This window comes from Hyperoodon ampullatus (genome assembly GCF_949752795.1).
Source record: "Hyperoodon ampullatus genome assembly, chromosome: 11".
Taxonomy (NCBI): Eukaryota; Metazoa; Chordata; class Mammalia; order Artiodactyla; family Ziphiidae; genus Hyperoodon; species Hyperoodon ampullatus.
Genome location: NC_136924.1, coordinates 17,878,990 through 17,895,229, shown reverse-complemented (window position 1 = coordinate 17,895,229; position 16,240 = coordinate 17,878,990). Strand labels below are relative to the sequence as shown.

The 16,240-nt window shown below is 41.4% G+C and overlaps 1 protein-coding gene across 1 annotated transcript in view; it reads right to left on the bottom strand.

Annotated features, from left to right (window-relative positions):
- PLEKHG7 (pleckstrin homology and RhoGEF domain containing G7) overlaps nucleotides 1-16,240 on the bottom strand; it is a gene marked incomplete at both ends in the record, with an annotated part of 79,289 nt that overhangs the window by 44,093 nt on the left and 18,956 nt on the right. Inside the window, 6 exon segments of the mRNA XM_079714242.1 lie at nucleotides 237-350; nucleotides 4,373-4,474; nucleotides 5,332-5,427; nucleotides 8,510-8,653; nucleotides 9,640-9,738; nucleotides 14,908-14,948. Of these exon segments, the coding sequence (XP_079570368.1) occupies nucleotides 237-350; nucleotides 4,373-4,474; nucleotides 5,332-5,427; nucleotides 8,510-8,653; nucleotides 9,640-9,738; nucleotides 14,908-14,948 (596 nt within the window).

Here is a 16,240-nt window from a genome sequence, read left to right as displayed (position 1 = left end):
CAGCCAAAATCTCAGGAGGTACATTAGATGATCAGTGTTTCCAGAAGTGCACCATTTAAAATCCTAAGTGTGCAGAGGATGATGTCTTTATAAGGAAAGCAGGTTTGTAGTTAAAATGTATGGTTGATCATTTATTTTCCTTCTTTCCCATTTAATTTGGGTCTAATAATCCCTAGTACCTGTTATATCCAAAGAGTCTCAGGAAAAATATAAAAGAAAATAACCTGGTACTTTACTTTTAAATAAATTCCGAAGTCCTCTCTCTGCCTCAGACTCTCAAGATAAAAGACAGCAGCTGAGTAATTCAGGCAGTAGGTCTGGTGGCTCTGACACAGGCTTCCTTGGAAATACTGCAAGAGGAGAAGGGCAGAGGGAGAATGAATGGAAGCAAAGAGAGCACAGACAAACTTTCTCTTTCTCTTCACTTCTATCAGCAACTAGAACAGGGAAAGTGGAGGAGGCACCATTATCAAGTAGGAGCTATGACTGCATGGATAGTAACAGGTAATCTTCAAAATAAACATTGTTTAAAAAAAACCCAATATCCCCATAATAAACAGTTAACTCCTCAATAAGTTGCCTTTTCTTTTTGCCCATAAAGAAAATTCTATTTAGGACATATTGATTTAATTCACCCTTTACTTGCACTTATGCTTTTTTGAGGCCTACACATGCTGCATGGAACCTGATAACAAACGCCTCCTTTGATTTCACTGCTCATGTTGTTGGTGTCAAGCTTGTGTTTGTAGTAAGTGATTAAAGTAACAACATCTAACCTTTCACTAAATCTTCCTCAAAAATATCCGCATACTGAATTCTCCTTCCAGCTTCTAAAAATAGAGAGTCAAATTTGGGGCATCTCTACTAAATGTAGTTTCATAGCGTGCGTTTTATGTGCTAGTCTTACCCAATCTAACACTTGTGTTCTTTCTTCATTATGCTTATGTAATGTCTTAAACTTGCTATAATGACTACACATTCATAAGCCATATCAAATTTATTTAAAAATGAGGCAAGTGGCCAATTCATATGTATACATTCATATGTATTATGGTCAAACTGGGCACACTGCACAATGTGCCACCATCTCAGTTAAGTGTCTGTCTTGGGAATGACAGTTATTCTTTTCTCTTCACCAATCCTTCTGGCTCCTTATTGGCAGACACTCTCTTGAGGAATCCACAGTGCCTACCACGTTGCTAAGCCTACGTGCTCCTTGATAGGTTTATTAATTAGTATAATGAGTAATGGGTCCCATTAGGGAATTTCCAATAGTGTCATAATGTGGTGAATGGGAGAAGGAAGACACACTTGCTGGTAACATTATAACTGCAGTGAGTAGAGACAGCAGACCAAGCCTAACAGGCCAGTAAAGGAAGTGACAGTAGTAAAGGCAGAGATAACAAAAACCTAGAAAAATATTTTGCTATAGGACCTCAGAGGACAAAACGCTAGGGGGGGAAATGTCAAGTTTTGCCTTCAAGAAGAAGTAATTTGAAAGCTGATAATGTGAATTAATTTTTTCCTGGGGGGTTGGTGATAGCTGGGGGCTTGGAAATAAACAGAAGGTCTTCTCACAGGTCACCTTGAGATGCTTGAGAAAAAAGGCCATTACGAGGAGCCTGCTGTGAAGACCATGAACAGTCAGGCTTAGAAATGCAGCTCTACAACCCACTGGCTATGTGAACTTGGCCAAGTGATTTAACTTCTCCAAGCCTCAGCTTCCTTCTCAGAGACTCCTCAGATGGCTTTTTTTTTTTTTTTTTTTTTTTTTTGCGGTACGCGGGCCTCTCACTGTTGTGGTCTCTCCCGTTGCGGAGCACAGGCTCCGGATGCGCAGGCTCAGCGGCCATGGCTCACGGGCCCAGCCGCTCCGCGGCATATGGGATCCTCCCAAACCGGGGCACGAACCCGTATCCCCTGCATCGGCAGGCGGACTCTCAACCACTGCGCCACCAGGGAGGCCCTCAGATGGCTTTTGTGTGGATAACAAACATCCCAGTCTTCCACTGGTGAGCTTCTTGTGAGACCCGTGGTAGACTGTTATCACTGCTCATCTAGTTCCCTTTCCTGGGGAGGCATATACATGCCCACTCCACTGAGGCTCAGCTTGGCCATGTGACTTTCTTAGGCCGATGAAATGTGAACAGACGTGCCAGAAACTTGCAGAGTCCGTGAGAGCTCTGCCTCCGTCTCTTACGTCTTTGCCCTGGAGACTAGTAACATTCCAGGTGGTGGGTGCTCCCTCAGCAGGGGTCCCAGAGCCTAAGTGAGACATGAAACCAAGCCACTGAGATTTGGAGTTTGTTCCTGTGGTATAACTGAAATTAACCTGACTCATGTAGGCCTTTTTAAATTTAGGAAAAACTTTTATAGCCCATCTTTACCCATCTGTAACGTAACCGGAAGCATTCATATGTGGGTATTATTACTGACTTTCAGCAAAGAGTTTATGCTTTAGTAGGCTGTAAGTGCACTTACGCTATAGTCTGAATATGTGTGTTCCCCTCAGATTCACATGTTGAATCCTAACCCCCAATGTGACAGTAATAGGAGGTGGGCCCTTTAGGAGATGATTAGGTCATAAAGGTGGAGCCCCCATAAATGAGATTAATGCCCTTATAAAATAGGCTCCAGAAAGCTGTCTAGCCCCTTCCGCTATGCAAAGGATACAGTAAGAGGTCTTTGACTGGAAGAGAGCCCTCACATGACCTAGGCACCACCCTGATCTCAGACTCCCACCCTCCAGAACTGTGAGAAATTGATTTCTGTTGCTTATAAGCTACCCAGTCTGTGGCACTTCATTATAGCAGCCTGAGCAGACTAAGACAACTTACGTGTTTTGATGAGAAGTTGATATTTCTCCAGACTATTTACTAAAAACTGCATTAAAAATAAATTCTAGGACGCCAGGTCTTGGTGCTAATGTCCCAAGCAAGATGTCAGCCTTTAGGTGAGAATTCCCGGATATGTTTGCCACCAGCTTCTATGTCCCAAGCAAGAGCCACAAAATGAAACACCCAATATAATGGGTGTTTATGCTCTTTTGTGCTTCCACCCATTACCATGAGAAGAGGATGACCAGGCTAGTCCACTGATCCAAGGAGATGGACAGAGCCAAGTGGAGCAAAACCCGCCAGTTGTCCTAGCCTTTGACGGAGTAAAGAAATTATCAAGAAAACCAAGGGGACTTCAGACCTTGAACCAATTCACATCCAAACATTCATGTCCATTATGTAACTTACTAAGGCCTCTGCCCCTTTGTCTAACAAAAACAAAAAACGTGTAGCATGTGATGGTCCTAAAAAAAAGATAATTTCTGACTCTACAGGAATTGAGCGAGTCTGAGATTTTAGGTAATTCCCAACGCTTTACATTCTTTCTCTTGTTTTTCAAAGTTTTTCTTATTCTAATCTGCTTTCGAAGGTCACTGAAAGTTCTCCCCACTTTTACCTAATTTTTGCTTGTTTTGCCTTCTTAAACTGTCCTTCGTCTTCATATCTCACCTCAAGCATCATCGCCCCAGGAAGAATTTCCTATCTGTAACTACTTCACCATCTGCCCCAACCTAGAAGTTTTCCTTCATAATATCTATGTTCCTTTTTTCCCCAGCATTGATCTCAATTTGATTATATAATCATTAGTGTCATCACTGGATTAATTTCTTCCCCACTAGACTGAAAACTCCCCCAAAGCAGGGGGCGTGTCTAATTCTGCACATTACTGTGCACAGGGTATCAGTCCCACACATAAGTACTTAGTAAGTGCTCAATAAACCTCAATCTATGTTTTTTTAAGTAGATTGTAACAATTAAATCTTGCTAAATGAGGATAGATAGGGACTGAATTAAAAAGCTCAAAGTAGGGGAAGAGGTTCAAATACCCACTTAAGAAAAAAAATAGCATTTATCAGACCACGGGTACAAGTTTTCCTCTTTTCCCCTCCTTTCACACACAGAAGTCTTATTAAGGGTGTTAATGGATTTGAAGGTTTATTTTGTTCCTTTCAGAAAGCCTGGCACTTTTGTTAGAAGAACAACTGAACCATGTTATTAGCCTACACAAACTACTGCCATGAATACAGCTTTAAATTGAAGTCATATGAAAACCAGGCTTGGAAATGGCTTTTCCATGCATGCAGATTTTTGTCTTAATAAAACCCACACAGGAGAGATGACAATGGAGAAACAGATTCTGCAAGTTACTTCTGAAAATGTTGATTGGTGGGGAAAGGGATAGTTCCCTTGTGGGAGGGTGCAGGTGGAACCTTCCCAGGAACAACAATAACAACGATTAAGGAGATATAAACAACTATCCTGAGAGGTAGGTGAATTTATCACATAGAAGCTGAGATCTCCCAGAAGGATCTTACCTTTGTGAGCACAGAAATGAAATCCAACGATGGTAAAGTCTCAGAAGTGTCGACATAGTCCTTGAAGATGTGGAAAAGACTGTTCACAAAACCAAAGCTTGTCTAGGGCCAGAGAGAAAGAAAACAAGAGTAGGTATACTTACAGGGGTAAGAAATAAAAATCTGATGAACTTCAAATGTCATTCTCACAGATGTTTTCCATTTCAAATTTATCTCCTGGCAAAATTCAAAGATTTATTTTCCTCTTCTTTCCAATATATATTTTCTTATAAGTTTTCCTTATAAATGAGTTCTTGTTGGTACCTCACTTCCTTTTTTAGAGGAAAGATATTATTTATTTATAATATATGTGAGAAAGAACATTCATTTGAGAATAGACATTTATGGTGATCACGGCGATCTTAGGAAATTCTTTTTTGTATTTAACATCATTTATTGAGGAAATTCATGTATTCAACATTACTTATTGAGTCCTCCCATGTACTCGGCCCTGTTCAAGGTCTTCTGGATACAGCAGTGAACACGATGGGTTCCTGAGCATATTCTAGAAGGTGTTCAGAGCTTGTATTCTAGAGAAAATATGGAACATTTCCCAAATTTTTGTGTCATCCTTGCATAGGAACCATGCTAATCCTTGTATCGCTCCAATTTTAGTACATGTCCTGCTGAAGTAAGCACTATGTTTACTTTCTTAAATAGCCATGGAAGAATTTTTAAAAATGTTACTGAAGGCTAACTAATAACTGCCATCTATTGGAAAGATATCAATGGATGTGTAGGTTTCCTTCTTATTAACCTGAACTCCAACCATAAGATTAAATGGGGATGAACTATGGAAGAAACCATATTCCATGTTCCAATATGGAATACAAGCCAGAAGAATAGACTAAGCATGAATTTTCATCGTCCTCTGGTGAATTTTAACACATGGCTACTGGAATCTTCCTACTTTGGCTCACCTGACATAACTCCTCCAGGTTTGCAAGAAGTCTCCATAAATCCACATCCAGGAGATATTCATGAGTCTGTAGGTATTTTAATGTATTCATGAAGATCTTAAAAAAAAAAAAAAAAGCACATTACTTTGTTTTTCAATTTTGATATTTGCCCTTTGCAAGAACATTAAACATAAACCTCCTGAGTATAATTTTACAAAACAACTTGGAGATCAGTATTTTCAGTCGTTAAGAGGTGTGCTCAACATAAATGATGACATTTGAGCCCCCACAGAACATACGGGAGATGTGCTCTTCTGTATGAAGCTGCTGCTGCTGTGTGAGCCCCAGCAACACTCCTGCTGAACATAATCTGCTCAGATGGGCTTTCTCTGCTCCCAGTGCCAAAGAAATTGCCAAGGTTCTCTTCTTGCCAACAGCACTTCCTTGAGACCAAAACAACATTCATACTGAGTTCTTATTTACCCTTTCTCTGTGAAAGACCCAAATGTCCTTTACTTTCAGGAAATTAAAAACAGAGAACTAATGAGTTAATACCTGATAACTGGTAAGATGTTTAGATTTGGATAAAGCCATTAAATATTAATGAAAACACTGAGAGAGGCTCTATGTCATTACTTGATTTGATGTTTTCCTACAAGAGAAAAACTACAGCAAGTCGATCCTCACAGAATACCTGCCTCTCATTCTGTAAACTAAAGAGAGATCAATTTATTGAAATAGGAATACTTTGTATAAATATGATGAAGCATTCAAAGGGACCGAATATTTCAAGAGCTGTAGGTGTGAGAAGACTGGACTTTAGACCACCAGTGTTCTCCAACTCCCATTTCCATATTTCTTAATTAATGCAGTAAATGGTTCTTGAACTTGCATCAGAATCATCTAGAGGCCTTGTTAAACTGGAGATTAGTGGGACCCACCCCAAGTCTTTCTGATTCAGTAGGTATCTGATGGGGTCTGAGAATATGGGTTTCTAACAAGTTCCCAAGTGATTCTGATGCTACGGATCACACTTTGAGAACCACTGGCTTAGAGTTTCCCCCAGTCCAGGAAGTATCAGTTGTCTGGAAATGTCAGTAGCCAAGTATTTAAAACATGTAATTGTAAGAAACAGAAATCATTAGTTCAGATAAATTGGGAAAATTTAGAAAAAATCATCTTTGTGTTATAAGATTATTTTCTTTATAGAAATTTTTGCCATTTAAGAAAAACATTGAGTCTTTCAGTGAATTTATTTTATTATCTGAGTTACAAAATTCCAATTTACAAGCAACTTTGGGAAATTCATATTGATTGTGTAAAGAGAGGTACTTATATACTTTAAATACACTGGGGCACTTGAAAATAAACTCAAATTGGCTTTCTTTTAAGCAGAAAAATGCTAGTTTAAAAAGCTTATGTAGCTTATAGCGGGATGGAAAGTTCTGTACTGTCTGTTAGGGCAAGGGAGGTAGCAGAGTTCACAGGGGGGGCGCTCTGCAGTGAGCATCTACTGGGTACCACTCAGCTTCAGTGCCACCCCTTCCCTAATATCATCCCAGTTTTCACCTCAGCATCTACTCTTCCTCATACCTTGAATGTGATCATCTTAAGCCAATGAGCACTTTCCTTCCTTATCTGGAAGTGGGCATGTGACTTAATCCAGTCCAATCAGAATGACAATCAAGACTTTGGCTATGAGTGCACTAAGAAGAGATTCTCTCTCTCCCCCTTCTATTTCTCACTCTCTCCATGGCCTCAAGGACAGCAGCCACTCTGTGACTACAACAGAAGCCAGCCACAGGACGACACCGATATTGTGGAAGGCAGGGATGAGGGACGAAAAGACATTTTGTCCTTGCTTTTGAGCCCCTTGATCAAACCAACCTTGAATTCTGTCTCAACTCTGGACTTTACAGTCTCATGGGCCAATAAGATCCTTACTTAAGCTAGTTTTCTGTATCCTGATACAGTCTCTAAGTTTTAACTTTCTGAGTGTCTTTGTGCTTTAAATTTTGCTAAAGTACTTAGCAGTATGACTGTCACAATAAATATTACTTACTGAAAAGAACATCTGTATAGCACTTGATAGATTTCAAAGGAAACTAATCTGATCATCTCAATGACCAGATGTTATAAGACAGTCAGAGATGGTACTGCCATCCCTCTTTAATAGCTTAGAACAGGAATCGTCAAACGACAGCCTGTGGGATAAATCAGGTCTGCTACCCATTTTTGTGAATAAGGTGTAACTGTAACACAGCCACACACATTTCTTTACAAATTATCTATGGCTTCTTTTGCACTGCAATGGAGGAGCTGAGTAGTTGCAATAAAGACCACATGGCTGGCAAAGCCTAAAATATTTACTATCTGGACATTTACAGAAAGCATGCGGCAACTTCTGTTTTATGGAATGGAGGACCAGACTTTCCTAAGTTCACATGGCAAGTCAGAGGCAGATCCAGGACTTGAACTCGTGTCTCCCAACACAGTGCCTTTTCCTGTGTAAGGGAGCAGCCAGGATTCAAAAATGCTTATGGGCAGAGGCAACCCTGGGCGCAATGTGGCCCATCCTCCTCTGTGGTCTTAGAAGGCATTTGCTCCCTTCCCATCCTTTGCCCTGTGGTTCTTCTATAAGGAATTCTCTGCTCAGAGCCTCCTCAGATCAGGGCTACTGCACTGCACAACCTCAGGAGCACCATTTACATGACAGACATCGTGAACACACCGTATAATCCACCCCTCCCCACCCACCCCCGCGTTACACGTGGATGGTTGCCCTGGAAATCTGTGGCTCCGTAGCTGATAAAAAGCATTTGCCTGCCACTGTTCATAAGGGAGTATAAGAGCCAAAAGAGGAAGCTGAACGAAGGTGGGATGGCTGCCTTGAGGGTGGCTGTGAGCTCCCTGACTTGAGGAGTATGTAAGCACAGGGTGAGAATCAGGCAGAAGAGATTCAGACATCACATGGGGAGCTGGAAGGTCTCACCCAATCCTAAGAGGCTATGTTTAAGAAAAGAATGAAGAGAAACCAAGTTGCAGATAACCAAAAATAAACAAACAAAATTTCCTTAAGATCCTCTGAAAGAGGGGAGCCCCCCCCATACTTCCTTCCTTCCTTCAGCATGGAAGAAAGAAACAAGTCCCTAAAGAACCAGTGTTTTCCATCTACTACAAAAATTAAAGCCAGCATTACCATCTTAAGAACTAATAAATGGTCCAAGAAATAAGTGCATTCACTCGTGAAGAGTTCCCACACAGCCTCTTGCTGCTTTCTCAAGTCTAGTTGATTAGTAGGAAGTTTTTGATGTGTTTCCACGACTTCATTCCAGGTCTTATCCTGTACGTGGGAGAAAAGAGAGAACAAAACATTTCGATGGGTTGACCTGTTCACCCTTCATTTGACTTGCAGTACAGCAGGAACAAGCAATCCCTCAAATCATGATTTCTCACTGCAAGTCCCAGGCAACCCTCTGGGTAGAGTTATCCAAACCACAGTTCTCTCTGCATGGCTTTGGGATACCAATTCCTCCCACGCATGGGATGGACATGCTATTTTTAGTTTAAAATGAAAACGAATTCAAATTGATGTCGTTTTGAACTATGCTTGAGAATTTCATAAGTCCTTTACAGTTTTTTGCAAAAAAAAAAAAAAAAAAAAAAAACAACCCACCAAAAGAACCCCAAACCCGGAACTGGGAAGTCTGATCCACGTTCCACTGGTAAAACTTGTTGAAATTAATTACTGAAGAAGGATGAAATAAGAGACTTAAAGTTTTTAAGAGACCTTCAGAAATTGTCTTATCAAAACCAACTTGTTTTGTAAATGAGGAAACTAAGGCCCAGAGAGGGGAATGGTTGTAACAACTATTAACATTTGTACCGGGCTTCATGGTCTACAAAGTGGTCTCACGTCCATTACCTTACTTAAGGTAAAATGACTTTCCTGAGGTTCCAGTGTGCTTTAGAGCAGCGGTCCCCAACCTTTCTGGCACCAGGGACTGATTTCGTGGAAGACAATTTTTCCACGGACGGCAGGGCAGGGGGACGGTTCAGGAGGTAATGCGAGCGATGGGGAGTGGCAAATGAAGCTTCGTTCACTCGCCCGCTGCTCACCGCCTGCTGTGTGGCCCTGTTCCTAACGGGCCTCTGACTGGTAGGGTTGGTGACCCCTGCTTTAGAGAGAGCAGACCTCGGTCTGCCCAGGTCTGGGCTTCTCTCCTGCATTTTGCTGTTATTATGAACAAGCCAATAATCTGACAACTTAAAATAGTGGCTAAAACACACAAAAAAACTATGCCACACAGAAAACAATGCATGAGATACCTTCAGTCTGTGGAACTCATAGTCCCTCAAGTCTGTAATCTTCAAAGAGGAGAGGCAGTCTTTCAGATCAGACACGTGCTTGTGTTTGTCTTTGCCCTGCTTAAAGATTGTTAGAAACAGAATTTTCAATCTTTTAACAACACACCTTTGGTAGCCTCGGCATCTTTGGTTCATTGTCCAACATGCATGAGAACAGACTGCACATTTTGTCTATGAGTCACTAACAGGTGAAACACCATTTCTGAGCCACAGTCTGACCCACAGGACCTCAGAATGTCAGACATGGAGGAGAGAGGCTGGTGAGGATGTCTGATGCAAACCTCTCATTTTACTAATAGAAAAAAAAAAAAAAGACAGAGCTCAGAACACTCCTATAGCAAATAGATGGATTTCAGTCTAGCACATACCTTGTGGTCCTAAAGTCCTCATATTCTAACTTTTCCAAATGTTGGATCATAGAAGTTTACCATGAGAAGGGGACTTGGATGTCTTAGTTCAACCCCTCACTTAGTAGATGACTAAATAAAGCCCAGAGTGTTAAAGCAACTTCTTAACATGATAATTCACAGCTGGAGAATACAAGGATATGCTACAAACTCTAGTTTCCTTAGGATGGAACCTCTGACTCATTTTTGTTATAATTTTTATTTTAAATAATATTAGTTAAAAAATTGGATTACAGGGCTTCCCTGGTGGCGCAGTGGTTGAGAGTCTACCTGCCAATGCAGGGGGCACGGGTTCGTGCCCTGGTCCGGGAGGATCCCACATGCCACGGAGCGGCTGGGCCCGTGAGCCATAGCTGCTGAGCCTGTGCGTCTGGAGCCTGTGCTCCACAACGGGAGAGGCCACAACAGCGAGAGGCCCGCATACCGCAAAAAAAAAAAAAAAAAAAAAAAAAAAAAAATTGGATTACAAAGGTAATATATGATTATTATAGAAAATTTGAGAAACAAAACCACAAAGAAAAAAAGTTACACAAAGTTACCTGTAATCTCCACTGCCCCTTCCTCCCCGCGGGGTAACTACTGAAAACCTTTTTCTGATTTTATTTATAATTAATTTTTACTGGTGTCATATTTATACATCCTTTTGTAACTTGCTTCTAAACTTTATCGTGACCTTTCAATTTTTTCTGACTCATTCAATATCCTGGTGCAACGTCATGAATTACCTGCTTAAAGAGCTCATTTTACCAACTAAACCAGGAAGAAGCTATCAAATAACGAAGTGTGAGGCTTTCTAAAGTCAACTTGGCTGCATTTCAAATGAATATTTAGCACAAATCATTTTTCAACTTGTTCTACTGCCTCAGGGCACATGACGCTGGCATGGATCTAAGCAGTTTGGTGGGCGTTTTCCCGACTTTAGGTTAAGGAGCCAGAGAAGGCACAGCTTATCTGTTGTGGGGAGGCAGCTCCCTGTGTGCCTGAAAGGAGACCCCGCAATCGGTTCAGAAAGTGCTAAAGGGCTGTGGCTGACTTCTCTGCTAGGGTTACGGCACTGAAAGAAGAAACTTACTAGAGACTTATAGGCTTCGCAGTAGCAAAGAAATCCTGGAGCTGGTTGGGGACCTCCTACACAGCAGCTGGGATGTATGCCTTTTGTTGATGTCTGAAACCACAGTGACTGCATGTTGTGGAAATTAAAAAGCAGCAGCCAGCCGGAAAATAAAGAATCTGAGGCAATGGAAGAGGCACTGGAGCTGCGGGAAAGGAGGCGCCAGCCCTCTGTCTTGAAGGACAATCACCCTTTCCAAGGGTCTGAACAACCTCCTAAGCCGATGTTCTTGGTGGATATGCTAGTGAGAAGGGAGGGGACAGTCCTCTTGGAGGAAACATTAACTCATCAGAGTTACAGACCCTTTGTTGGAACCTGTGCTGCTTCCACTATGGTGGCATTGGCTAGGAGACGCAATGAGAAGATGTGAAGGGTATCTGAGAGGATATGGAGGATAAAGAAAAGAAGCCAAGGTTAACTCTGGGGCCTCAAATTTAATAACTAAGAGGAGTGTGGAATGGAAATTTGTAGTAGGCACTGGTGACATGGAACTGGAGTAAAATGGATATACAGTCGTCCCTCAGTATCCTAGCGGGATTGGTTCCAGGACCTCTTCGGATACCAAAATCCTCAGATGCTAAAGTCCAATTTATAAAATGGATTTGCATATAATCCACACACATCCTCCCATATAGTTTAAATCATCTTTAGATTACTTGTAATACATAATGCAATGTAAATTCTGTGTAAATTGTTGCTGGTGGATGGCAAATTCAAGTTTTGCTTTTTGGAAATTTCTGGAATTTTTTTCAGATATTTTTCATTTGTAGTTGGTTGAATTCAAGGATGCAGGATGTACAGACACAGAGGGCTGACTGTATGAGAATATATGGACTCTGTAGTGGTTGACCTTGAATTGGCAAGCTGGTGGGAGATGCCCCTTCTCCTGAGACCCTAGACCCGATTGACAACTGACCCTACTTTCATTTAAACGAGGAAGGAAAAATATACAAGCAGCTCATGCAGCTCAATATCAAAAAAACAAACAACCCAATCCAAAAATGGGCAGAACACCTAAACAGACATTTCTCCAAAGAAGATATACAGATTACCAACAAACACATGAAAGAATGCTCAACATCATTAATCATTAGAGAAATACAAATCAAAACTACAATGAGATATCATCTCACACCAGTCAGAATGGCCATCATCAAAAATCTACAAACAATAAATGCTGGAGAGGGTGTGGAGAAAAGGGAACCTTCCTGCACTGTTGGTGGGAATGTAAATTGATACAGCCACTATGGAGAACAGTATGGAGGTTCCTTAAAAAACTAAAAATAGAACTACCATATAACCCAGCAATCCCACTACTGGGCACATACCCTGAGAAAAACATAATTCAAAAACAGTCATGTGCCAAAATGTTCATTGCAGCTCTATTTACAATAGCCAGGACATGGAAGCAACCTAAGTGTCCATCAACAGATGAATGTGGCACATATATATAATGGAGTATTACTCAGTCATAAAAAGGAATGAAACTGAGTTATTTGTAATGAGGTGGATGGACCTAGAGTCTGTCATACGGAGTGAAGTAAGTCAGAAAGAGAAAAACAAATACCAGATGCTAAGGCACATATATGGAATCTAAGAAAACGGTACTGATGAACCTAGTGGCAGGGCAGGAATAAAGACGCAGACGTGGAGAACAGACTTGAGGACACAGCGGGGATGGGGAAGCTGGGACAAAGTGAGACAGTAGCACTGATATATATACACTACCAAATGTAAAACGGATGGCTAGTGGGAAGCAGCTGCATAGCACAGGGAGATCACCTCGGTGCTTTGTGACCACCTAGAGGGGTGGGATAGGGAGGGTGGGAGGGAGACACAAGAGGGAGGGGATATGGGGATATATGTATAGCTGATTTACTTTGTTGTACAGCAGAAAGTAACACAACATTGTACAGCAATTATACTCCAATAAAGATATTAAATAAGGGAGGGAGGGAGGGAGGGAGGAAGGAAGGAAGGAAGGAAGGAAGGAAGGAAGGAAGGAAGGATCGATCCCCGGAGAGGCTGCACCACAGGCCCTGTCTCAGACCTGCCAGGAAAACAGTCAAATCATGTCCCTAAAGAGGGGCAAAATGAGAAAGACTGGTGAGCAACAGCTCTGATGACAATGGTATCATAGTTTTACTAACAGTTTATGATTTGAAACTTGTAATGTTTCAACTGTGTCCCTATGGACTGAATGTTTCTTTCCGCCCCCCCCCAAATCCATATGTTAAAGCCCTAACCCCACAATGGTATTTGGGAGGTGAAACCACTGGAAAGTAATTACATGTAGATGAGGTCATGAGGGTGGGGCCCTCACAATGAGATTAGTACCCTTATAAGATGAGGAAGAGACACCAGAGCTCTCTCTACACCACGTGAGGACGCAGAGAGAAGATGGCCATCGGTAAGCCAGAAAAAGAGCTCTCACCAAAACCCGACCATGCTGGCACCCCAATCCTGGACTTCCCAACCTCCAGATATGTGAGAAATAATACTGGTTGTTTCAGCCACCTAGTCTGTGGTATTTTACAGCAGCCCAAGGGGAGTAAGACACTCACACAATTTTTTTACCCTTGAAAAAATAATGTGAAAGTCACTCCTATACTTGATTATGGGAACACACAGTTTTTCAAGCCTTGGTTATGAACAACACTAACAATAATATGGCCAGTAACAACTGTCTCAGGCGCCAGCTCCGGGGTGAGCTTCACACACATTATTTGACTCACTTGTCACAACCATCCTAAGAGGCTGCCACTATTACCACCTACTTTTTACAGGGAAGGACTTGAAGCTGAGAGACATGGATTCATTTCGCCAAGGTCACAGGGCAGTACATGGAGCAGCTGGGATTGAAACCTCAGAGGACTTTTAATTTAGCTATGGTAGTTAAGTATCAATGTATGTGCATCCACAGAACCTCCAAGGTAGATGTCGATAACTGGTGGCCAACTGCAGAGGCCATGTGGGCAGATTTTTAACAGAAAGAAGTGCAGTAACTATTCATAAGGCCCTCCTGGTGCTGCTGGCTGTGGTGTGTAGGTACCGTGGGGAGAACACAGTCAGTCCTTCTCCTTCCTCCCCACTCCAGAGGCGAGGAACACTCCTTCCCTCTGCCCCCAGCATGCTTGCGAGAAAGGCTTCACTGTGGCTAACTCCTGACCTAGGCAGGAAAGAACCAGGCACTACTGATTTCAATTTATAACTCTTCAATAATTGAGGGTGCAAGAATGAATTTAAAGAAAACCCGCTAGGTCTAATCCAACTGGCTTTCCCAGAAATAGAAGTGTATTTGTGGAATCTGTTTCTGTAATATCTCATTAATTTTTCAACGTTCCCAGTATACTGGGCACAGGCTGCAAACTGGGGCATACGCTTGTGCAAGTTTTCTTCATCGAGTGAGCTGTTTCCTACACTGTGTCAAGTTATAAATTTGGAGCTGTAAGGCACTGCAATATTAGGATTGCTTTGTTTTCTTGCAGAGCTCATTAACCACTGGCAATTAGCACGGTATCACTGCACAAAGTGGCATCATTTGGCAAGTTCTGTATCCACTACTATGAATGTGATGATACAATTTAAACTTCACGTGCCATCTGCTGTCATGAAAAGATAAAGTAGGATGAAGAGGCTCTTTAGCCATTGCTTACTTTCCTAGCTACTGGAGGCTTAATTAAAACAAAAATGACAATGCACAACACTCACCACTCCTCTCCTGGAGAAAGGCCATCTTGGCTTTTTGGATCCTGGTGGGTGAAATTAAAGAAGATATATTAGTACTTTGAGTAACTACTGACAGATCAATGGAGTGCCTTACAAAACCTGCTTTTCAAATGAGCCAAACAGAATTTGTCCTGCTTTAATTCTCCTTCTCTTGAGAATGCACAGGATGAATATTTATATTTATGCAGATGAGTAAACGAAGCGATGTTCCAACTGAAAGGCTGGTGTACTATTACTACCTTATGGTGATATTGTCCTGTTTCAGCCTCCTTTTCCCCCCATCATTCAAGGAGAAATCTATAAAATGCGATAAAATGTTGAGTATTATTTTAAGACAGAGTCACAGGACTTTAGGGCTGAAAGGACTTTATTTTTATACTGGAATCCACCCCAGCATATGCAACTTCAATAGCCTGACCAAACTTGAGAGTCAGAGACTGCATCGGCCTGATAACTCCCAGGTGTGGTTGAGTGTAGATTCCTGAAATAGGGGCACATCAACCCATGTCACCAATCTTTAGGTTGGGGGCTTATTATCTCTATTGGCCACCATCCACAAACTCCTTAGGAGTTGCTTTAAATTGAAAAGGAAGTCATTTTTCACACATTCTTTTGATGATCAGGAAGTAAAGAGATTAGATTGTGGATTCTTGATTTTTATGTCATTTGCATCAATCTCTAATGCTACCCAGAAAAACGTGGGAATCATCTCTTAGGTTTTGGTGAGATGTTCTAATAACTCAGTACACAAAATGGATGTTTTAAAGGTTCATCTGTTTCTACTAGTTTATCAGGAGACTGCATAATACTTCCATCAGATGAAAGCAATTACCTGAGCAGCATTTACTAAAAATCAGTGTGCTTGAGGGACTTTTCTCATTGGAACCCTGGAATCCAACCGATTATCCTGCTCATTCTAACCACCTTTTTGACCTTTGTAAAGGGGAGATTAGAGACAAACCTCCCTCAGAGACAAATCTGCTTCACCTCTCTTAGGCTTCAAATGCCTGGTGGTATATTATTATTTACAATTTGAACTGCAATAATTGGGGTCTCTTAGCAAATTTCTCTCCTCTGCTTTTCTAACTTTAGGGGTAATTTTAGGGCCTTGGGAAATCTTCACAAGTATTCAGAAGAAAATTTAAATGTGTCTCTATTGAATCCCTAATCTTTTATTATCTTTATTAAATATTAAGTTTTGCTGAATCAGAATCTATATTTCAACAATATCTCTAGGTGACTCATATGCACATCAGAGCTTGAGAAGCACTGCATTAGACCATGATGGGGACATGAGAACTCTATTCTAACCTCC